Raw genomic sequence first — 25,762 nt, forward strand, 5'->3', positions numbered from 1 at the left:
TACACATACAGACAGATTTGAGCGAGAAGGAGGGAGATATGTACTTCCTCCAGAAACAAAAACTTTGTTACTTTCTTGCACTAAATTCCCATGCACAGAAAAGAGCAAGTGCACATAAACACGTACAGACAGATTTGAGCGAGAAGGAGACAGATATGTGGATAAAGCATTGGGTGTGTAGGCACGCATATGTATAACAATTACATTATCCTAGTTCCGTTGTGCGAGCGTGGATTTATTTAACCCTTTATGTACCAGCCATCTAATGTATGTAAGGGGCTATCGCAGCCAAAGAAGCAACCATGGTATGAAATCTAGACGACTTTTGTATATGCAAGTTGTGTTTTCCTGACTCCATATGTATCACTGCACCCAGGTAAGCATGGATATTGGTACAGTATGCAGTAGTATATGAAGGTCATAGGTGGAATACCAAAGATACACGCCAATTGTGCATATTTCTGACCAACCAGGGTATCACAAAAAAATAGACTGAGAATTAGCTTGTGCTCATGTACTGGGAACATAGGGACAAAACAACCTCAAAAGCGTTGTCTCAGTGCATGAAGAGCAACAACATACCAGGGATATGGTCATATTGTCACACATTTGAGGTAAAACAATTGGTTCAAAATTGCAAATTTTGAATTCTTGTGTCAGATACGAAATCTATGTTTTTCTTCATCTACTTACATCCAGCGTAAGGTAAGTGAAAGAGAAGACAAGAAGCAGTCGCTGGCTGGTGAATTACGCCTGCCTTGACGATTTTAGGCCATCGCTGCCCTCCCTCTCGCTCCTGTTTTGAGAGCGAATACTGCGATGAGATCAGCGATACAAATTTTCAATTTTGAGTTGCATTCCGCGATGATATCGCCACAGCCGATCTCTCCAATCGTCCACCACATGTAGAAGACGTCGACATGACCTAGAACAAGCTACATCTTTGCTACAAGCAGAGAAACTGAGCGAGAACACGATCGAAACAGCGACAATTGTTTGCGCTGAAAAGCATATTTTTGAACGCGTTCGTTCTCCATACTTTCAAATGGCAACCTGCCAATATCATACATCAAAATTTTCAGTGGGATCCCAGCTGTCGAGCGCAAAAAACCGCGGCTCGATAGGAGCTACGGCGGCGGGGAACGGCGCGCTTGATTGGAGTGCAGCGAACCGTACCATATGGTACGGTTCGAGATGGGGCTGGTACACAAAGGGTTAAAAAAAACAGTGAAGAGAACCGCTCAGGCCCACACGTGCACGCAAACACATACACGCACATGCCTATGCACACATACGCGCGCATGCATGCATGCTCGCGCGCACACACACACACACACACACACACACACACACGCACACAGACATCAGAATAAACAATAACAAAACAGCAAGGAGAGTAGGGGGTGCAAAGCAAGCCTGTGCTGGTGAGGCAAGCGAACAACACTGACCTATGGTTAAAGTAGCTTACCCGATTCAAGTTCACACACAACCTTGTGCTTGGGTGCTGGGTCAGATGTTAGATCATAAAGTTTTTCGTCACTCGCATACTGTAAATGGCCGTGTTGGGTGGCCAACCAGGCAAAGCTGCCCCTGGGACGCAGGAAGTCCTGCACGCACGAGGTCTTAGATGCGATCTTTGCATTGAACGTCTTGCAATGTAAGGTTGCTTTGGCAAATGTCATATCCACGGGGAAGTACTTGATGATAGTCGATGGGTGGTAGGGACATCTGATTCCGGCTGTCCAGTTTGAAAAAGAGCACGCACACGCACACGCACGCACGCACGCACGCATGCACGCACACCTGCCCTGTCCTGTCCTGTAGAGCCACTGCCACAGGGGTCACGTGGGCCCCGGAGGGGCATCAGAGAGGAAGATGGAGCACGCAGCCTGATGACGCCGTAGATGGTGGGGCAAACGGAACCGGCGAGAACACACGCATACATGGCTGAACGAATTACGCTGCTGGGCAGTCGGGCGCGGGCCAGTCCTCGAGCACCGGTGACGACCGCGGCCTTGCACAGACCGAAAGCAGCGGGCACACACGCACACACACACACACACACACACACACACACACACACACACACACAAGCATGCCTCAGACCTTAGACATGCCCATCGCGGAAGCAATGATAGCGAACAGCTATGACACACACACAAGCACACACACACACATACACACACACACGCACATCCATGTTGAATACCTACGGTAGAATATTTGTCGGAAATCAGCTTTATTGTTTTACCAACAAACAAGTCGAGGTCAATATCCTATTTATCACGATTCGGTCCTTCGGCCCTTTCTATTTTCTATAAATTTTCATGATTGCCATATCCCCTAAATTTGATTCTTGGGAGCTATTATAGCCATTTTAGTATAGCTTTGTACCATAGTGTACACAGGATGTTGCATAATTTAGGTTCAAGACTGTAAGAACAACATAGTTCAGCATCTGCGGCACAGTGGCTGGGTGGTATATGCGGTTGCTTGAGATAGATACTTTTGTGGGTTCGAATTCTGCTTGTTCTCTTCCTTTGTCTTCTTTCTTTCAAATTTTCTTGCTGAAGTGGAGAGAAAAATTTTAAGTCCCTACAAAGTCGAAGGATTTCAATGCCTGAGTGGTCGATATAAACAGTCGATACAAGCGGTCGATATTACGGCAATATGGGTAATATAGGACCAGCCAAGGATCACACGAATTAAGGTCGATTCATACGTCATTTCGAGTACCGGAAAAGCGTTGCAAAAAAAGTTGATCTGAACTCAACTATTTCCTGTACGCGAAATGAAGTATGAATCGGCCTTAAAGGGGAAGTTAAGGCAAAAATTAAAATTTCACCAGTTGTAGTCTTCGGGGTGCTGAGTCGAATGGTCTTGGTCCGAGAAAGCTGAGACCTTCCGTTCCTACTTGAATCCTAATCGAACTCGCGCACTTCCACCGAAACTGGGTGACTGCGCCCTACTAGATGGGGATTTGTATGCAAAATGTCACTAAAAGCGCCATTTCGTTCTTATAAAAGCACGGATGACCACGATTGGCCCATATGTTGTAGTCTTTTGGACGCTGAGTCGACTGGTTTTGGTCCGAAAAGGCTGCGATGCAGCGTTCCTCCTTTATTCCCAATTGAACATGGTTGAACAAGCGGTCACGTGCTCCTGGGTGCCCAAATCACCTGGTCACCACGCCAGCAGGCGACAACTTTCACACCAAGGTTCAACTCGAGTTCAACTCGAGTGACAGGACTGCACCCAAAAAAGGTCAAACAGGCTAGTAAGTTGTACCCTGCAGGCACGGTGACCAGGTGACTGGTGTACGCAGGAGCACGTGACCACTTGTTCGACCATGTTCGATTGGGAATAAAGGAGGAACGCTGCATCGCAGCCTTTTCGGACCAAAACCAGTCGACTCAGCATCCAAAAGACTACAACATATGGGCCAATCGCGGTCATCCGTGCTTTTATAAGAACGAAAGGGCGCTTTTAGTGACATTTTGCATACAAATCCCCATCTAGCAGGGCGCAGTCACCCAGTTTCGGTGGAAGTGCGCGAGTTCGATTGGGATTCAAGTAGGAAGGGAGCGTCTCAGCTTCCTCGGACCAAGACCATTCGACTCAGCACCCCGAAGATTACAACTGGTGAAATTTTAATTTTTGCCTTAACTTCCCCTTTAAGGCTTTGTTTACATAAGGCGTTTCAATCAGGGTTGAGTTCGGGCCAAGTTTCAACCCGGGTTGAGTCGGGCCAAGTTACAACCTGCCATGAACACCGATTGACTGCCATGTTTACATGACGCACTGCGCTTGACCCGGGTTGAAATTTTGCCCCGGGCTGATTCCAACCCTCCCCCAAGGAGAGGACTGAAATCAACCCGGGCAAGAAATCGTACTAAGGGGAGGGTTGAAATCAACCCCGAGTCAGAAATCGCACTAACGTACTTCTTTGTGTGTCTCGTTCCAGGTTTGAATCACTGCACATGCAAATTTCGCGCGAAAGGATTCAAGTGACCATACAGGACTCTAGAAGTGGACTTTTGGCAGCAAATCAGTAATTTACCTGGGTCAACTATCCTCATGCAAACACACACCTATTTTTCCATCATAAAGACTTTCAACCCGGGCTGAACTCGACCCGGGTTCAAAATTCTCATGTAAATGCAGCCTTAGTGGATGGCAATATAGAAGAGTGATGAAACCGATGCGCTAAGGTTTATATTTCACGTAAAAGCGTACTAGTGGAATGTATTCTACTTATGCTGACCGTCTTACAAACTGACAGTCAACTCCTCTTAGGCCAGCTTTAACCCCGGGGCAACGGTATATATGGGGTTTATACGAGGTTTATATTGAGCTGGGGTTTATATGCCCAATATAAATCAGGAGCACGATGGAGAAGTTGCCTGGACGTTTGTATGAAAGGTCAATAAAACGACTCCCACAAGCAGCATACCGTCTAACACATCTAGAGAAGAATACAATCTACAGCTCTGGGTGGAATGAATAGAACGTATCAACCAAAAGAGGAAGTTTCTACCAAGATCTGATAGGTCAAAAGCAGACGTCACCCTGCTTTTCCCTGTGAAACAACTGGCCAAAACTCGGCACCGGGAAAAAAACAATACCAAACCCAAAGCCCACGTAAAAGTGGAAAAAAACTGTGGCAATAGGGGTGGGGTGGAATTCTATCGTTGTCATACTATTGTCATACTTACGTATAGTTGGCGAGGCATCAAAGAACGAGGCTGTACATACAGGAGAGCAGAAAATGAGCTTTACTATTATTATTGTAGAAAGGAAAAGGACATATGGATACGAGTTAAGAGTAACTCTCCATCACTGTATCTCTCCATCACTGTGCCTAGTTATTGTACTTTCTGACTGTATATAGTATCATGTTACAGTGATGGAGAGTTACTCTTAACTCGTATCCATAATGTCCTTTTCCTTTCCACATTTATTTATGGCTCAACATCCGAGTTTCAAATTGCACACTATTAATATTTCTCCTTTATTCACTTCTTTCGAAGGCGATAAGCCAGACCCACCGGGAAATATTTCCATGGGTGGGACAGCAAAAAGAAAGTGAAAAAACAAAAACAAAAATAAATAAATAAATAAAACCTAAAAACCAAAGGGACAAGAACTAGTTGAAGGAAGAGGAAGAAAGGAAAGAAACTCAATCCGAACTCCAACATCAAAACAACAATAAAGTATTTGCAGCGACAGGCAAAATACATCAACCAATGAAGGGAGTAGTAACAAAGGAAATATCAGTCTTTATCAGTCGTTATTCAAGTCTCTTAGCTATTGAACATGCAAACGCAGCAGAGGTGCATCTACATGTTAAGGATAGTTCTCAGTATTTTAATCGAACCTTGTATAGCCTCCTGTTGCACAATAGCCAGGTCTCCTCCCTGCACAGTCCGAAGGCATTGAGGAGTCTCGCCCACCAAGCCTCCCAGGGCACCGACAACCACAGGGACCACGTCAACCTGGTTGAGGGACCAAATCCTCGAAATCTCCCGCTTCAAATCATAATATTTCGAGCGCTTTTCAGCCATTTTCTTATTGATGTTGTTCTCACCAGGAACGCTGATGTCTATAATGTAGGCGATGCGCTCCTTGTCATCAACAAGGAGCAGATCGGGCCTGTTTGCTGATAGTTTCAGGTCAGTTGGGACCGAATACTCCCAATAGAGGCGATACTGATTACTCTTGACCAATGCCTTGAGCTGGTGGTCGAATCGTGAAGCACCAGTAGGTAGATCTCGTGCTTTACACATTTCGAAGTGCACATACTTTACTATCCGGTTATGTCGTTCAATGTAACTGGTCCGAGCCAGAACTGGGCAGGCACTGACAATGTGGTCAATTGTTTCTAAGCTGCCCTTGCAAAGCCTGCAATTGGCATCAGTTCGAGGAATTGACTTCATTATGGCGTATTGGTAATTTTTCGTTTTGAGGGATTGGTCTTGTGCTGCCATAATCATGCCTTCAGTTGAAGGTTTCAGTGCCCTTGATTTCAACCACATGAAGGTAAGCTCCTTATCTAGGCGATTCTCCTCCAATCGGCTCCAATACCTCCCATGCAGCGGCATAGTGGAAAGTGTTTTGGATTTTCGCTCAGCGCACGCTTGTTTAATGGTATGCTTATTGGGTAAAGCTGGTCCAGCTGCTGGCAGATCCAAACTCGACAGGAACTTAGCGGCCTTTGCAGTTATTGAGTGGCTTTTTGTTGTAGGTTTTTGTTGATGATACTGATAAAGCAGGCTTATTCTGTCTATTGGGCTGGTACTCATGTAGCGGGCCAGGCCACACATGCTCCGGCCGTGCATATCCTCACAAGAGACCAAGCCCCGGCCTCCATCTCCCCTCTTCATGTAGAGCCTGTTGACTGAGGCTTTGGGGTGGTGAAATCCAGACGCAGTCAAGGCTGATCTTGTCACTCGATCTGTGGTCTTGATTTCAGCCTCGGTCCAATTTACGATTCCATAACTATATGTCATAACCGGCAGAGCATACGTATTGATGGCCTTGATCATGTTTCGCGCATTCAATCCACTGTTAAGAAGCAAATACAATCTCTTTTTGTATTCTGCAGTGAGTTGCGTCTTGAGCTTCGGGTGAGGTATCATGGCTGCTTGCACTACTCCAAGGTACTTGTATGTTTCATTGAGTCGTAGCGACTCTGCAATGGTCTCATCGCCAACCTGGATAGAGCATCCTTCATCTGGTTTTCCTCTCCTGACGTGCAGCACGGCACACTTGGCCGGGTTGAGATTCATGCCGATGTCATCACCAACGCCACACACGGTAGACACGAGGGTAGTCACATCCTTTGTAGTTTTCCCATAGAGTTTAATGTCGTCCATGTACCAAGAGTGATTGATAGACAACTCGGCGTCTCTGCAGCTGACTCTGTATCCCAAAGGCAATCGGTTGAGCTCAAAACTGATTGGGTTTAGCGCCAGGATTTTATTATTATTATTATTATTATTATTATTACTAGTGAAGATTTTATGACTTGGGGCTCCCCGCGTGCTAGAGTGTACGTGAAGTGTGTGGGTACAGTGAGGGCTGCGTCCCACCCGCCTGTGTGGATTCAAAGGAAGTGTGAGTTATGAAGTCTGAAGAAAATGTTGAACAGTCTCTGCTGGGATGACGACTACACCATAGCTCAGTGGTTAGAGCATCGCTGGCTACAAGCGAGGGTCCCTGGTTCGAGTCCTGGTGGTGACAGTCAATTTTTTTCTTCAGACTTTTCCCGTTTGTCTCTTTCCCTCAAACTAGTGAAGATTTTATGACTTGGGGCTCCCCGCGTGCTAGAGTGTACGTGAAGTGTGTGGGTACAGTGAGGGCTGCGTCCCACCCGCCTGTGTGGATTCAAAGGAAGTGTGAGTTATGAAGTCTGAAGAAAATGTTGAACAGTCTCTGCTGGGATGACGACTACACCATAGCTCAGTGGTTAGAGCATCGCTGGCTACAAGCGAGGGTCCCTGGTTCGAGTCCTGGTGGTGACAGTCAATTTTTTTCTTCAGACTTTTCCCGTTTGTCTCTTTCCCTCAAACTAGTGAAGATTTTATGACTTGGGGCTCCCCGCGTGCTAGAGTGTACGTGAAGTGTGTGGGTACAGTGAGGGCTGCGTCCCACCCGCCTGTGTGGATTCAAAGGAAGTGTGAGTTATGAAGTCTGAAGAAAATGTTGAACAGTCTCTGCTGGGATGACGACTACACCATAGCTCAGTGGTTAGAGCATTGCTGGCAACAAGCGAGGGTCCCTGGTTCGAGTCCTGGTGGTGACAGTCAATTTTTTTCTTCAGACTTTTCCCGTTTGTCTCTTTCCCTCAAACTAGTGAAGATTATTATTATTATTATTATTATTATTTGAAACTTTGACAAGTGCCTTATTTTGACTGGATGTGTGTTTGCGTGGATACTTACGACCCAACACGTACCTTCGTTATTAAATTATTATTATTATTATTATTAGCATCGCTGGCTTCAAGCGAAGGTCCCTGGTTCGAGTCCTGGTGGTGACAGTCAATTTTTTCTTCAGACTTTTCCCGTTTGTCTCTTCCCCTCAAACCAGTTAATATTTTATGACTTGGGGCTCCCCGCGTGCTAGTTTGTACGTGAAGTGTGGGGGTTACAGTGAGGGCTGCGTCCCACCCGCCTGTGTGGATTCACAGGAAGTGTGAGTTACAAAGTCTGAAGAAAATGTTGAACGGCCTCTGCTGGGGTGACGACTACACCATAGCTCAGTGGTTAGAGCATCGCTGGCTTCAAGCGAAGGTCCCTGGTTCGAGTCCTGGTGGTGACAGTCAATTTTTTCTTCAGACTTTTCCCGTTTGTCTCTTCCCCTCAAACCAGTTAATATTATTATTATTATTATTATTCAAATGATCAGTCGGGGAAGTGAACTGCCTGAAAAGAGAAAAAAACGCCAGACCCACCAGGACACGAACCTGGGACACTGCTTGTCATGAGCAATGCTCTAACCACTGAGCTATGGGACCAGGCTGAACCTAGAAGGCGCTGACAAGTTTTTCACTCCAAAGGCAGCTCACAACACGTGCCACACATACTGATGGCACTTGGGTCTTTTTCCCTCCCCCAGGGGACCAACCACGGTCAGTTTCTGGAAACTACCAGAGGTGAAAGAAAGTGATTAAATTTGGAAAGGATTGGGAGAACTTCAAATTCAAATGATCAGTCGGGGAAGTGAACTGCCTGAAAAGAGAAAAAAAACGCCAGACCCACCATGTTTTTTTTCTCTTTTCAGGCAGTTCACTTCCCCGACTGATCATTTGAATTTGAAGTTCTCCCAATCCTTTCCAAATTATTATTATTATTATTATTATACAGTGTAATAATAATAATAACTAGTGAAAATTCTTCGTCTCCGTCTCGTCTCCGTCTCCGTCGCCATCGGGACGTGGAGAGTCGACGCCAGGAGGGTCGCTGCCCTCCTCGGGACGTGGAGAGTCGACGCCAGAGGGGTCTCTGCCCTCCTCGGGGGTGTCCTCCCCGTCGGCGCTGGCTGCGGCGACACGAGCACGATAATAATAATATTATAGCTATGCCGCCATGCTGCACGTGCGGAAAGGCCTCGACCTGTTCAGGCTGTAAATGCGCCAAAGCTGGACGTCAATGTACTAACTGCTCCGCCAATCGCCATGGAACGTGTCGTAACTCCTGTTGCTTAGCGTCGTCACAGACAGCCGGCAGCGCTGCTGCCGCCTCTCATCTGGCTTTCTCTTCATCGTGCCCAGTACCCTCCGCCGTTAATACTCGAAATTCAAGAACTCGAAATTCGAATGTTCAAGGAGTATCTCAAATATCGGCCTCCTCTTCCTGCCACGATGGTCGCGGAAACCCTTCTACCACGTCCTCACAACCCAGCGGTGCTGCCGCGGAGACGTCTGTTTCATCCTCATGCCCCGCTGCGGCTTCTGGCTCAGGCACTCAAACTCCCCAGGTTCGAAACTCCCAAGAGAATTCTCAGCCGCCTTCCGGTACGCACAGCACTGGGGATGCGCACGCCCTGGACTACTCTGCCATTTCATCCCAGGACATTGACCTGCTTGCGAACTTGGACGCCTCTCAGCCACCTGAGCGACTCCCCGACGCTGCACCAGCCCTAAACTGCCAGCCGTTCACCTGGGCTTCCGTCCCATCATCGCAGTTTGAGCAAGCCCTGGAGCACGCGAGAGAAGTTGTCGTCAACTGGCGCCGCAACATTTTTGCAATACCATCTGGAAAAGCAGGCTGTGCGTTCGTGGAGGAGCAGGCTCGTCTCCTGCAACTCCTGTCCCTGACACACCTCAGGAACGCATTGCTCTGAAAGCTGCTATGGTGTTTCCGCCGCTTCTCCTGCAGAAACCTTTCCGGACATCAAAGGCTGCTGATCATGTCCGCTGCTTGCAGCGTCGACTCCAACTATGGAAAGATGGTGATATCACTTCCCTGCTCCACGAGGGTCGGCAGATCCAAGACCAACTACCATCTGGTCCTCTCCAGCGGTCTGATGACGCAGCGGTGAAAGGCTTTACCCGTCTCATGCTCACGGGCAAAGTGAAAGCAGCAATTCGTTGCCTGCACACCTCAGGCAAGGGGGGCGTCCTTCCCTTGCAGGCTGACTGCGGTGGTGGCCAGTCCACCATAGATATTCTGAAAGCCAAACACCCATCACCGGACTTGGATGGCCCTCATCCGATGTACTGCTACAGGGTCCGTGCCGCCCAACGCATCCCGTGCTGTTCGAACCGGTGAATGCTGCATTTGTCCGGGCTACCTCTCTTTCCCTGTCTGGTGCGGCAGGGGAGTCTGGGCTGGATGCAGATGCCTGGCGGAGGATGTGTTGTTCATTTGGAAGATCTTCCACGGGCATATGCAACGCTGTAGCAATGCTGACGAAGCGCCTCGCCACCTCTCCTGTCGACTCGGGTGCTTTGGCGCCGCTGCTGGCTGGAAGGCTTGTGCCCCTGGATAAGAATCCTGGTGTGCGCCCGATCGGCATTGGGGAGACCCTCCGTCACCTCATTGCCAAGGTGGTCCTCCGCATCACGCGTCAGGACATTGTTGAGGCCGCGGGGGCACTTCAAACCTGTGCTGGGCAGGAGGGTGGGGCGGAGGCCGCTGCACATGCCCTGTGTCGCCACTTTGACAGCAGCAACACAGAGGGAGCACTCCTGGTCGATGCTACCAACGCGTTCAACTCCCTGAACCGTGCAGCTATGCTCCACAACATCCACCTACTATGTCCATCAATAGCAACAATTTCGAAAAACTTTTACCGCAGCACAGTACCTCTCCACGTCAGCGGTACGGTCATCTGGTCTGCTGAAGGCACCACGCAAGGCTGCCCACTAGCCATGCCCCTCTACGCTATTGCCATTACGCCACTTGTCACTAATCTCGCCACCGCTGCCAAGACTTGGCTGGTTGTCAAGCCCGAGCATCTCGATGCTGCCAACGCTGCATTCGCCGACACCGATGTCCACATCACCACTGAGGGCCGCCCCTACCTGGGTGCTCCTCTGGGCTCGGAAGCCTTCAAGACAACATTTTGCAATGCTCGAGTGGAGGCTTGGGCATCTGAGATGCGTGAGCTGGCGAACGTGGCCGAGGCCGAGCCCCAAGCCGTGTATGCCGCACTGGTCTTTGGGTACCGTCACCGCTGGACATTCCTGATGCGCGTGTCGAGCTGTGCACCAGACGTCTTCGAGCCTCTCGAGTCCTCTCTTCGCTCCGTCTTGTTTCCAGCTCTATTGGGTGTGCCAGTCGTCCCTGCCAATCTACGCAACCTTCTTGCTCTGCCTGTGCGTCATTGTGGCCTTGCAGTGCTCAATCCAGTTGAGGCTACCCCGCAACAGCGGACAGCATCACGATCAGTCTCCAGCAACTTATCGCGGACCAGTCCTCCCTCTACAGCGTAGACCCAGCAGCCATTTGCGCCGCCAAGGCTGCTGCCAAGCAAGCCCAGTCTGTGACTACCAAGACCGTCCTGCAGACAGCTGGCCCAGAGGCCCTACCACCAATGGTTCTGGAGCACCTCGAGGCCAAGGGAACAGGTGCATGGCTGACCTGTCTTCCTGTTCGCGAGCATGGATACTCCCTCGACCGGCGGTCCTTCGTTGATGCCCTATGCATTCGGTATGGCCTCACCATCCACGGTTCACCTACCGAGTGTCCATGCGGCCGGCCGTTCACCATCGACCACGCAATGATCTGCAAGTTGGGCGGCTATCCCATCCACCGGCACAACCATGTCCGTAACTACCTGAGCCAACTTCTTTCTCAAGTGTCTGAGGATGTGCAGCTGGAGCCACCGCTGCAACCTCTACCGACGGTCCGCACGTTTGACCATGGTCCTGCCCTGCTCACTGCGGACGACGCCGGACCGGACATCAAGGCCAGGGGTTTTTGGTCGGTACAGACTGATGCATTTTTTGATGTAAGGGTGTTCTATCCCAACGCACAGTCGTACCGATCTCGCCCGCTGGCTGAGGTGTTCCAATGGCACGAGCGTCAGAAGCAGTCGGCATACGGTGCCCGGATCCGGGAAGTTGATCACGCGTCGTTCACCCCGATCGTCCTGTCTTCTGCTGGTGCCCTGGCGAAGGAGGCCACCCGGTTCCTGAAGCTGCTCGGAACGAAGCTCTCCACCAAGCTCTCGCAGCCTTATCCCCTCGTGATGGGAAAGCTGCGGACGGACCTGGCTTTCAGCCTTGTCCGCGACTCCGTCCTGATGGTTCGTGGGAGTCGCCGTGCATTCCGTGCACCTGGTCTGGCGGCGGATGTGGATGCTGTTTCTGTGGAGGCCCGCATTCCCGCCACTACGTGACGCTAAGTCCTCCTGGGGTTTGCCGCTCTCCAGTCCTCTTTCATCCCGTTCTCCCCTCTTTTTTGGGGATTCTTTGTACTTCGTCTTTCTTGTTTTTCTTGTTCCTTTGTTTTTTGTAGGACAGATTTTTGGTGACATGATTTCGGTCGTTGTTGTGTCTGACTCTATTCCCAATATCTAATTCTGTGGTTGGTTTTCCAACTCATTGGGTTGTAGTTTCCATCATGAGTTTGATTCCATCGTGAGTTTGATTCCATCGTGAGTTTTGATTCTATTTGCTATTTTTCGTTCCATTTTTGAGCTCATATTTTATTTTCCTGATTTCTTCAGTGTACACGGCTGTTATGCATGCATAATCCAGCGACATTATGTACGGTACGACATTTTCCCGTCGCCCCAGTGATCCATGATGCTGTCGTACGCGACCTTGCTGCCTTTTTCAAATCTCTGGAAATATTCGGCAAGGTTTCGCCTATGTTTCTGTCGATTCCAGCCGTTTTCTACGCTGGATTCGCGAAGTCTAAGCGAATTCACCTTCCTGCTTTCAAGCTGCGCATGCAGATATTTTGATCGTCAAAATGCGCAATGGGAAAGTGAAGTTACGATCTTTTTCGTTTCGTTCTTCCTCGTCGTGCCGGCCATTGGTGTTTATCAGAATTGGCTCGCATTCGAGGCTTCCTCCTAAGGGGTGCAGAATTTTTGGCAGCCTTCACGCCAATTTTCATTGAAAGGTTTGTCCTTTTCCTACGTCGTAGTTATATTTTCATTGCCGCCCAGATTATCGTTTTCGTGCCCAAGTCGATTTGCGTGGCGTACTTGGACGTCAATTGCAAGTGTTTGCTGATATATGCAGGACGAGTGGAGGTGTGTTCTCCTGCCTCAATGTCTAACGAAGACCCCGGTTTCGTCCGCCATAGGAGGGATCCGTGCATGCTTCGTTCTGGATGTTAGCAAGTACAAATCAGACATGCATCCAATGAACATTTTTTGAAATTCATGCTTTCGAAATGTATGTAGAAACAGGACATTGTGTGGAGATTTTAAATGTCAGAGATGCAAGATTCCCCATCTGTCTGAGGCCTTACGTGTAGACACATAGGCATGGGCGTTTTGTATTACTAGTGTTACTGCAGATTTAGGCCACGCACACTGATGTAGTCTTTCGACGATCCTGCTGAAAAGCACACACTTGCATGCGTAAAGACCATACTGAAATACTTCAAGTAATTGAACAACAACAAACGACAACCATGATGCAGCTTATATATCTTGCACTACATCAGCACCAAGCACAGCATGGCACCCAGGACAGGGCCGCAGCCGCTGGTGATGGCCGTACCCGGTTTTACCACTCTCGGCGTTCATGATAATTACATGTAACATGTTCAATATGCAAATGATTATGTAGAACACTAATAGGCTATCCTCGTACACTCCTCACTAGAGTCCCTCCTAAACTGCTTTCTTCTTTAGTGAGGACTACTGTACAAGCTGCATTATGCAGAGTATCTGTTGCTACCGGAGTGTGTAGCCGAAACAACCAGGTTATTATTCTGATGCGAATAAGATACACAGCATCACGCATCTTCATGACCGTGCCATTCCTATGGAGCTGACTCAGGGCTTGATGGCAATGCAGTTCACCTGCTGAATTGACAGATGTCCATGAATTCATTTTAAAATAACAAGTCGGTCAAGTGAGAATTCAAGTCGGCAGGAATAGCGCAAGCTTCGACGTAGGGAGCAACACACAATTCCCCAAGTATCGCCGAAGTCGCATCAACCTCTTCTTCACATTAATTACAATACGGCGAATTAAATCAAAGCTGTAAGAAGCTAAATAATTCTGTGACTTGAAACAAGCATTGATAGAAGAATAACACCTATAGCAGGTCCATGTGCTTTAAAAGTTGGAGACTAGAAGATATCCTCTATTTGTACACTAACGACACCAACATGGAAGCGTTGCGGGCAACCAACTCCGCCATGCTATGACTTTTGATGATGTATTGTGGTACTTTGCTTATCACTGCAAGCCCACTGGTTGACTTGATCATCATCCATTGCTTCTTTCATGACGAAGATCAGCAGTGCAACTGTGGCAATAAATATTACCGCCTCCAATGCCGCACTTATTGGAGGAGCACATTCTACTGGAAATGAAACACTTCAATGTTCAGTTAGTGCTGATCTGGAATAATATGGAGAGTAGGGTGGTGAAGGTTTACACGCAAATTCAACATCCTTGCCGATGAGCACTGTGGAGCATGTGCAATGCAGAAACTGCTGTCCAATAGTACACAGAATCTGATTTCCAGCAATCCTAAAATCCTCACATTGATCCCAAGGTGAAGAGCACACGCATGAAGAGACGTACATGTAGCTGCTATGTCATCAACTTTGCGTTGAGAGAGTAGCAGACGATCGAATTCTATCCTTCTCCTTCTCCAAGATGAATTGCAATCAGTGTAACGATTTATTTGTGCTCTTTTCTTATGCACGGAAATCTGGCTGTAAGCTGTCCTCAGGGGAGAACATGTTCTAGAATAAGAGCAGTGGGTTTCCATCTGTTCACGTCATGATGGTAGTGAGTCAAGCAAACGTGCCCCCCTTCTTGTTCCGAAGTTTCAAACACAACTAATTCCATGATGCACTACATTACTAGAATTTATTACACTGCATCGTCTTGAAAACAATTCCTGTATTGACTGTATTGACTCCAGGACATACTAACTTCAGTACTTTGCCGAAGGGAGGCTTCCAGGTCTTGGTAGACTTATTCTCCTCCAGCATGGCCTCATACGAGCTCTCCAAAGCACGAATCCATCGCCCCAAAAACAAAAACTTTCTTCGATAAATTTGAAAAATGTGCGGAAAGACTGCAAGCGTCGGCACGCTGTGCGTACGCGAGCTGTTGCGATGCGGGTTGCTACGGTACGCCGCCATATTGATAAATGTCGCACTCGGAACAGCCGTGTGTATGTTGTATTGCATTTTAATACATTGTGTTAATTTTTGCCCGTAAAAGAGGCTTGCACCCCCCAAAAAAAAAAAATATATATATATATATATACTCAATCTGCGGACAGCATGCTGTTTCGTTCTTTTTGAACTCATCAGCGCAGCACAGAGAAAATGAGGCCGAACCTGATAGCAATGAAAATAAAAATTTCCAATCAGGCCCGAACGTAACTTGCCAGAGTGCTCAAACTGACAAGTCAGTGAGCTCTGCATAACGCAAACAGCAAAGGCACTACCCCACGCAAGAGTGCTCAACTGCTACAAGAGCTACAAGAGAGATATATATACAGGGGGAAGTGGTCCCGTCCACCGCAAAGAGGGCTCAACAGCGCTGGGGTGCACTGGAGCTAGTACACAATGGAAGCGGTCCTCACCAAGAAAACACAATCCGTTGCTACTCCGAGTTTCTTGAGTTTTTCAATCGTCAGGCAACTTTTCTAACTAAAACAGGGCTGTCAGGTCCACTAAAGAAATACACAACCACACAGCAAGGCGCACAAAAAAGAAAGCGTGAAGTGTGAAGAGTGAAGAGTTACCGCTAGGTGCAGGCAGTGTAAAATATTGATATCAATTGTCCATTACTGTAACAAGCGCTGAATGGAGCATGTAAATCTGGAGTTAACTAGCGCATGTCTGGCGTCAGGGGTGTAAGGCCATTACGATGCTATATTTGGCGTTAATCATAACAATAATGGTGCAGTGTGTCTGGTTTCATTGGGCATCAGGTTGCTCTGCCCATGTCCGGTTTTACGTGATTCCGTTATACTTAGCGAGCCGGTATTTGTTTGCATGACGACATTTGGCGATGATTTCACTTCGCTTGTTGAGGCTTTTGGTCTTGTCAGCAGTGAGTATACGCACCTTCTCCGTGGTGCAAAGGCAACATCTCTTCGTTGCGGGGTTGTAGGAGCTGGCCTTGTCCTTGATTCTCCAGGACAGGTGATACTCTTTGTCGTCGTTTTTCTTTTTCCAGAGGTGTTTGGAGAGCTCCGTGTTAGTGCGGTACTTTTCGTGGCGGAAGGACATCGTGTGGTTGTTGTATCTTGTTTTGAACGTTGTCTCTGCTGAGCCGATGTATGTCCTGAGCTCATCCTGGCTGGTGACGTGTGCTTCATAGATGATGTGAGAGGCCTGGCAACGTCCTTCCATGGGGCATTCCTGCTTTTTTCTACAATTGCAAGGCTTTTCAGGAGGTTCTTGTATCAGTTGCCGCTTGTTGTGCCCACTGATAATCGCTGCGATGTTGGGCATACATGAATAGCTAACCTTCACGTTATGTCGGTTGAAGATCTTTTTCAGGGGGGTGTTTTTGAAATGCCGGTCGATCATTGTGAGGAAGGCAGCAGCGACGTTTGTTCTCACGCTACGGCTGAAAGGAGGGTTGAACCATGTTATTTTTCTTTTTCGGTTTCGCTTTCTGTTTTTCTTTGCTGGTTGCCCCATGTACTCGATACCTTCCGCGTATCCACTGGCCAATAATGCGTTGTTGTACATAGGCGCAGCTTCGTTAAATGCTTCCTCACTTGATGAGTTGGTTGACACGCGTCGGCTTATTCCTGCTGGCAGTTGCTTTATTATGGACGGTGGGTGGTTTGAGTGAGTGTTGATGTACTGCGGTGTGTCGCCTGGCTTTCGGTGTGGCATGTATCCTCCAGTTGACAGGTTGAACGTCACGTCGAGGAAATTTACGACTTTTAGGTTGGTGTCAATCGTTACCTTTAGTCCATGCCCTGCAAACACCGCCGTCAAACTCTTCCGTATGCGCTCTGCCGCGCTGCCGGTGGTGTTTCTCAGCACAGCCAAGCCGTCGTCCCTGTACAGGCCAATCTGCGCTCTGCCGACGTGGGCTGTTAGTTCGTGGAGCATATATACGCCAACCAGCTCACACACTTCCGCGCCATCGAACGAGCCCATGGTGACATCGAACGTGCTGGCGTTGTTCTTCTTCACCCAAGGTTCGCCGTCTTTGAACAACACTGATTTTCGTGCGTGCATGACAATCTCCCTTTCCCCGTCCTCGATGTTAGTGTACGTGGACGCAAAATCCAGGGCCTTCGCGAGGAGTGCTTCTGTGATGGAGGGATAATACTCTACAACGTCAAAGCATATGAATGTGTGCTGTTGCTTGTCCTGGATGTTTTCGTACCACTCGATGACTGTGACTGTGTGAAGGCTCTCTTTTATAGATTGAGCACTCTTTCTCAGATACCGCAGCTATGGACCCACCAAGACGGACGGACCTCGGCTATTCCCTCGGCAATATACCCATCCCATCAGCAGACTCCTACCGAAAGCGTCTGGTGGAGAAAGTGGAGAGTGTAATACGCCGGATGAGGTGGAAGGCGTTCTTCTTTCTCAACGGCGAGACCAGAGCGCAGGAGACCGAGACATATGGTTTCCCAAGCCAGAAGACGCCACCGCTAGTGCCGCAGCTAAAGGCATTCGAAGACGAACTTTTGAACCTGGTAGCGAACCTGGAATTCAGAAATGTGTCGGATCCATTCCAGCGGCAATTGAAGGAGGACGTCAAAGCGCTAACAGACACGGACGACATCATAGTGAAAGCCGACAAAACAAAAAACCTATACAAAGTAAACAAGCGTCAATACGAGAAACTGCTGAGAGACAACGTCACGGCCAATTATAGACAAGCACCGGACACAACATACACCGACATTAATCAAGAAGCACAGCAGTTGGCGGAGCGCCTGAATATCAGCGACCGGGTCGACGCAATGGCAAAGTCAGAGGCATTTGTGAGTTTGAAGGACCACAAGGATCGCTTCGCCAACAACCTCCCGTGCAGGCTTATCAACCCCGCAAAGTCTGAACTTGGAGTCGTGAGTAAATCCATACTGGACAGAATTGTGAGAGCCGTCAGGTCGGCAACGGACGTCAACCTTTGGAGGAGAACGGCATCAGTCATCGAGTGGTACGAAAACATCCAGGACAAGCAACAGCACACATTCATATGCTTTGACGTTGTAGAGTATTATCCCTCCATCACAGAAGCACTCCTCGCGAAGGCCCTGGATTTTGCGTCCACGTACACTAACATCGAGGACGGGGAAAGGGAGATTGTCATGCACGCACGAAAATCAGTGTTGTTCAAAGACGGCGAACCTTGGGTGAAGAAGAACAACGCCAGCACGTTCGATGTCACCATGGGCTCGTTCGATGGCGCGGAAGTGTGTGAGCTGGTTGGCGTATATATGCTCCACGAACTAACAGCCCACGTCGGCAGAGCGCAGATTGGCCTGTACAGGGACGACGGCTTGGCTGTGCTGAGAAACACCACCGGCAGCGCGGCAGAGCGCATACGGAAGAGTTTGACGGCGGTGTTTGCAGGGCATGGACTAAAGGTAACGATTGACACCAACCTAAAAGTCGTAAATTTCCTCGACGTGACGTTCAACCTGTCAACTGGAGGATACATGCCACACCGAAAGCCAGGCGACACACCGCAGTACATCAACACTCACTCAAACCACCCACCGTCCATAATAAAGCAACTGCCAGCAGGAATAAGCCGACGCGTGTCAACCAACTCATCAAGTGAGGAAGCATTTAACGAAGCTGCGCCTATGTACAACAACGCATTATTGGCCAGTGGATACGCGGAAGGTATCGAGTACATGGGGCAACCAGCAAAGAAAAACAGAAAGCGAAACCGAAAAAGAAAAATAACATGGTTCAACCCTCCTTTCAGCCGTAGCGTGAGAACAAACGTCGCTGCTGCCTTCCTCACAATGATCGACCGGCATTTCAAAAACACCCCCCTGAAAAAGATCTTCAACCGACATAACGTGAAGGTTAGCTATTCATGTATGCCCAACATCGCAGCGATTATCAGTGGGCACAACAAGCGGCAACTGATACAAGAACCTCCTGAAAAGCCTTGCAATTGTAGAAAAAAGCAGGAATGCCCCATGGAAGGACGTTGCCAGGCCTCTCACATCATCTATGAAGCACACGTCACCAGCCAGGATGAGCTCAGGACATACATCGGCTCAGCAGAGACAACGTTCAAAACAAGATACAACAACCACACGATGTCCTTCCGCCACGAAAAGTACCGCACTAACACGGAGCTCTCCAAACACCTCTGGAAAAAGAAAAACGACGACAAAGAGTATCACCTGTCCTGGAGAATCAAGGACAAGGCCAGCTCCTACAACCCCGCAACGAAGAGATGTTGCCTTTGCACCACGGAGAAGGTGCGTATACTCACTGCTGACAAGACCAAAAGCCTCAACAAGCGAAGTGAAATCATCGCCAAATGTCGTCATGCAAACAAATACCGGCTCGCTAAGTATAACGGAATCACGTAAAACCGGACATGGGCAGAGCAACCTGATGCCCAATGAAACCAGACACACTGCACCATTATTGTTATGATTAACGCCAAATATAGCACCGTAATGGCCTTACACCCCTGACGCCAGACATGCGCTAGTTAACTCCAGATTTACATGCTCCATTCAGCGCTTGTTACAGTAATGGACAATTGATATCAATATTTTACACTGCCTGCACCTAGCGGTAACTCTTCACTCTTCACACTTCACGCTTTCTTTTTTGTGCGCCTTGCTGTGTGGTTGTGTATTTCTTTAGTGGACCTGACAGCCCTGTTTTAGTTAGAAAAGTTGCCTGACGATTGAAAAACTCAAGAAACTCGGAGTAGCAACGGATTGTGTTTTCTTGGTGAGGACCGCTTCCATTGTATACTTGTCAGTTTGAGCACTCTGGCAAGGTACGTTCGGGCCTGATTGGAAATTTTTATTTCCATTGCTATCAGGTTCGGCCTCATTTTCTCTGTGCTGCGCTGATGAGTTCAAAAAGAACGAAACAGCATGCTGTCCGCAGATTGAGTATTTCGCTCCTGCTCTTGTAGCAGTTGAGCACTCTTGCGTGGGGTAGTGCCTTTGCTGTTTGCGTTATGCAGAGCTCACTGACTTGTCAGTTTGAGCACTCTGGCAAGGTACGTTCGGGCCTGATTGGAAATTTTTATTTCCATTGTTATCAGGTTCGGCCTCATTTTCTCTGTGCTGCGCTGATGAGTTCAAAAAGAACGAAACAGCATGCTGTCCGCAGATTGAGTATTTCGCTCCTGCTCTTGTAGCAGTTGAGCACTCTTGCGTGGGGTAGTGCCTTTGCTGTTTGCGTTATGCAGAGCTCACTGACTTGTCAGTTTGAGCACTATGGCAAGGTACGTTCGGGCCTGATTGGAAATTTTTATTTCCATTGCTATCAGGTTCGGCCTCATTTTCTCTGTGCTGCGCTGATGAGTTCAAAAAGAACGAAACAGCATGCTGTCCGCAGATTGAGTATATATATATATATATTATTGTAGAAGAGAAAAGGACATATGGATACGAGTTAAGAGTAACTCTCCATCACTGTAACATGATACTATATACAGTCAGAAAGTGCAATAACTAGGCACAAAACTGACAGAGTACTGAGACATTCGACGTCCTGACACCTAGCTTCAACACATCTCCGTAGCGCTAACCGACAGCCTTCCAACTTGGAAGGTTCAAGGTTATGGAAAGACCAAAGAGGGTACTCTGTCAGTTTGGAAGATCACATTGTCTCCACAGTTTTACAATACATGAATACAGTGTACACAAATGTCGATCCAGCTTGTATTACTGATTGCGGTTATCAAATTGTTGTCTCCTCGCCGTTTGTTCAAATTATTATTATGATTATGATTATTCAACGCAATAAATAGAGTAAGCTGCGCACTCAGTACAAACACCATAAGCAAAACTTGTTTTCATGTAAATAAAGAAGCTTGTTCCTATTATTTGAAACTACTTATTATTATTATTATTATTATCATTATTATTAACTGGTTTGAGGGAAAGAGAGTATCATTATTATTATGAAATGACCCAAAGGCAATATGCCTATCGAGGGGTTCATTTGATTGAAAGAACATTACTACTAGTAGTATGTACAAAGACAAGTAGGGATTGATAAGGAGAGAAACGGTTTTAATGAATGATGGGTGTGAGGCTGACTCTATCAGGGAGTGGTGCAAAAAGAAAGCAGTTGACGTCCTCAGTTGCTCAATTTCAGAGTCCAAGTACTTTGGTATTGCTTATGCTCACCTTGTTGTTCCGGCTGAGCATACTGACCAGGTTCTCGAAGAAGATTTCTGGCCAAGCAAAGTTTCCATCAGGGAATGGAGATTTGCATCTGACAGCACAACCTTGGATCAGTCTGCTAGTAACTAAACCATGCAATTGGACCCACACCCACCTTCCTCACTGAACCCACACGCACACCCATTCTTTCCTACCAGACACTCCCTTCCCACTCACCAGCATTCTACACCACCCCAGCTCACACTCCTATCAACAAACTGTCGTTCTGTAGTGAATAAGTGTACAGAGCTTACTATTGTTGCTGAAGAGTGGCAGCCTGACATAATCTGCCTAACTGAAACCTGGCTCGACCCGAATATTGCACCTAATATTACGCGTTATGACACCTTCCGGAGGGACAGGCCCCCTGCAGAGAATAAGTCCGGGACAAGTGCAAGAGGTTATGGTGGTGTCGCTATCCTTGTTCGACAGAATAAGTTTAAGTCTGTTGCCATGCGTCCCGATCTAGCTCGCGATGGGTGCGAAGCCGTTTGGGTTCAACTCCAGCCGTATCCGGCTGCAGCTGAGCCGATCCTCCTCTGCTGCAGTTATCGTCCACCTTCTGCTAAGCCAACAGATATAGCAAGGTACTGCCAGACTCTCGAAGACGTACTCATTACTCTTCGTCTTTCATCTTCTCACGTTATCTTGACAGGTGATTTTAACAGCAAGCACACGTCATGGTGTTCGACAGATTCCACCAATACTGCCGGTGCTGAATTGTATCGCACGCTCAGTCCATTTGGTCTTCACCAACTCGTCAACACATGTACATACACGTCACCCTCTGGTGTCCAAGCCTGCTTGGATTTGGTATTTAGTAACCGTGCCAATCTCTCGTCTTGCGTTGAAACTGACTGCCCTCTGGGCGCCTCAGACCATGCCATTGTGTACTGCCAGTTCGACATCCCCCTGCCTCAGTTTCCCCGCGAAATAACGTCTCAAGCTCAGGAGCCTAACCCTATGTCTTTCGATCTCCGACACGTCACACCTGCTGTGTGGGAGGCGGTCAATGCAGACTTAGACTCAGTACCTTGGAACTCATTAATATCCTCAGACGTGGACAGTGCACTTAGTAACCTGCACAGTGTCCTGCAGACTGTGCTGTCCAAGTATGTTCCCCTTCATAGCTCCCGCAAACCAAATCGAACTCCCTCAACCCCAGGGTCTACACGCAAATATCATCCATGGGTTTCCACTGAACTACGCAAGGCTATCAAGTTGAAGCGTGACCTATTCAGCCTCTCCAAGAAATTCCCTACGGGCTACAACCTATCAGCATATAAGGCACAGCGGAACCAGGTGAGACATCTCTCCCGCTGGTGCCACCGCCAGTACATTCGTTCAATCAAAACAACACTTACCTCAGGCAGCACTTCGCTTCACCATTTTGTCCGCAGTCAGCGATCGCACAAAGTAAAACCTGGCATCCCTGACATTGCAAGCCCTGATGGGCTGCTGGTGTCCGACAGCTTCCAAAAAGCAACCATCCTCAACAAGCAGTTTACCTCTGTCGCGGTGCCTGATGACCCACGTTTAGTAATACCCCCTCTCCAATATGACACTCGTCTTACTCGCCAATTCACCCGCGTTCATATCACTACAGCAGATGTTCGTAAAGCCATCTCAAACCTGAAATCTGGGAAAGCGCCAGGGCGAGACGGTATCACGAACAATATGATAAAGAAGCTAGCTCCTGCGATTTCTTTTCCACTTAGCCGCCTATTTAACCTCTCCTTTACCACAGGCAAGTTCCCTACTGACTGGAAACTGGCTAAAATTGTGCCTATTTACAAGTGCAAAGGCAGCAAATCTCAAGCTAGTAACTATCGCCCAATTTCCCAGCTGTCCTGTATTTCCAAACTTTGCGAACGGCTCTTCTTCAATCAATTGTATAATCATATTTCTCCTGCTCTGGATCCCGCGCAATCTGGGTTTCGTCGTGGTGACTCGACCGCTCTACAGCTCACCAAGCTGATCCAAAACATTGCCGACCATCGTCATATGGGGCGGAAAGTTGCCATGTGCTTTTTCGACCTCGAGAAAGCTTTCGACACCGTGTGGCACCGTGCGTTACTTGCTAAACTTTCCAAAGTTTTCGGTGTGTGTGACTCAGCGCTGGAGTGGATTACAGACTACCTATCCAACAGAACGCAAGTTGTCTTTGTAGGTGGAACTCTCTCAGATGCTTCATCTGTTCTGTCCGGAGTGCCCCAGTGATCCATCCTAGGGCCCCTCCTTTTCCTAGTGTATATAAATGATCTTCCCAGTCATGTTGAAGGTGTGTCCTTATTTGCTGACGATACTGCACTGCTCCGGTTCAATGAGTGTCTAGACAGGCTGCGAGACAGTCTCCAGCGCGGTATCAACGAAGTCCATCAGTGGATGACTACCTGGAGACTAAGACCTAATATCGCCAAGACTGAGATATTATTCCTGCCGAACTCAGAACCAACCTATGCATTCACTCTTCCCGGATCCCTCACAGACCTCACAGTGGTAAAACAACACAAACCTCTTGGTTTGGTCATTGACTCAGACTTATCGTTTAGTAGACATGTCGACTATATCTGTAGCAAAGTCAGTAAAGCTGTTGGCTACCTCGTGTCTCACTGCTCCCACCTACCGCTTGAATGCATTCGCCTTTTTTTATCATTGCTATATTCTCCCCATTTTTCTCTATTGCTCAACCGCCTGGTCATCCCTACTTAGTAAATCGTTAATGAGTACCCTGGAAGTCCACAATAAGAGGATACTCAAAGTCCTTTTCCGCAAACCATCATACTTTCCTTCTGCCGAGCTGTATGATATGTTTAACACCTTCCCTATCTCTAGTCAAGCGGATCGAAAACTGTGTATTGTTGTTCATTCTATTCGTCTCGACAAAGCCCCGCCACACTTGCGTAAATATAACTGGTTTCTTCCCACTCGTCCTACGCGCAATCCCTGCACTTTACCTAAAGCCCGAACCTCAGCTTATACCAGATCTCCGTTTTTTGCTGCCTATTCTCTCTGGCTGGCCCTGCCTCTATCAGTAAAATCGTCTTGTACGCTAAAGGATTTCAAGGCCAACATGAAGCTCGTGTTCTAATAACTGCTAGTTCTTCATCCACATTTGTTTCTCTTTGCCTCCAGTAATGTGTAATATTTATTTATTTTTGCTTTGTTTTTGTTTACTGCCATGGCTGGCTACCGCCCCCTTCCCTCCACATTGGCCTATATTCTCTGGCCACGGGAAGGTGAAATAAATAAATAAATAAAAATAAATGATGAGTTTGTATAGAAGGGTGGCATGATCCATTATAGGCCGCATCCCAATTTCCAGGTCTAAGCCATGAGCAATCATAAGTACAGTTGCACTGGTGTCTTCAACTTCATTCTCCCCGAGCCGTGGTTGTTTCAAAAAATGTTGACATCAGTAGGAAGTCACACTTGGCTGTAAGTCAGACCGGATTTTTTGCTCTTCAAATTCCCTCTAAAAATATGTGACTTATATCATGGCAAATACTGTATTTCCCCGATTATAAGTTGCACTTGATTAAAGTCCAAAAAAAGGAGAAGGACAAAGTGTAACGAGTTGTGACGACCTGTCCACCAATGTAAACAGATCTACAGTCAGCGAGTGCAACACAATGTCACAAAACTGACAAGGAGTACTGAGACATTCAGCGACCTGAAACCTAGCTCGTAGCACCTAGAACGCAACATTTTGTCCTTCTCCTTTTTTTACCATAATTAAATTGCCTCACCATCCGAGTTCAACTTTGATTAATGATAGCTTGCATAGACCTCGGTCCTACCGGTAGGTCCTACCGGTAGGACCGAGGTCTAAACATTGACCTAAAACTTGACCCTAAACTGTTGCTCAGGGGCTAATGAAGGAGTCCACAAATTTTAGACGTGATCGCACAAGGCATACTACGAAATTCCATGGTAACAGCCCATGGTAACCATGGAAACGGTGTATGGAAATATGCATTCCACCGCCTTGGCAGACTAATAAAACATTAGTACCTCACCACGATTGATGTGCCATGGTCAAATTCACTTTGGACAGAGTTGCTAGCGCCCCGACAGGAGTATGTGCGGCCATTTTGACAACTGAGAAAATTGCGCGTATGCAATGCACTGGACATAGCCTTGCATTTTGCGCCATTACTTTGCCTGACAAAGACCTCATCTCAACAATTGTTTCAAGAAATTTCTTAACCAAAAGCACTTTTGCAGCGCGATTTCTT

At 47.8% G+C, this 25,762-nt stretch overlaps 1 protein-coding gene across 2 annotated transcripts in view; it reads right to left on the bottom strand.

Moving 5' to 3' along the window:
- Window positions 1-1,391: 1,391 nt before the first annotated feature.
- LOC135829799 (uncharacterized) overlaps window positions 1,392-25,762 on the bottom strand; it is a 36,891-nt gene continuing 12,520 nt past the window's right edge. For both annotated transcript variants that reach the window (XM_065342184.1, XM_065342183.1), the window contains 2 exons: window positions 4,716-4,745; window positions 1,392-1,738 (listed from right to left, as the gene is read on the bottom strand). In XM_065342184.1, coding sequence (XP_065198256.1) covers window positions 1,455-1,738; window positions 4,716-4,745 — 314 coding nt within the window. In that variant the 3' untranslated portion in view covers window positions 1,392-1,454. The remainder of the gene's footprint in view (window positions 1,739-4,715; window positions 4,746-25,762) is intronic.

Source organism: Sycon ciliatum, chromosome 13 (genome assembly GCF_964019385.1).
Source record: "Sycon ciliatum chromosome 13, ocSycCili1.1, whole genome shotgun sequence".
NCBI lineage: Eukaryota > Metazoa > Porifera > Calcarea > Leucosolenida > Sycettidae > Sycon > Sycon ciliatum.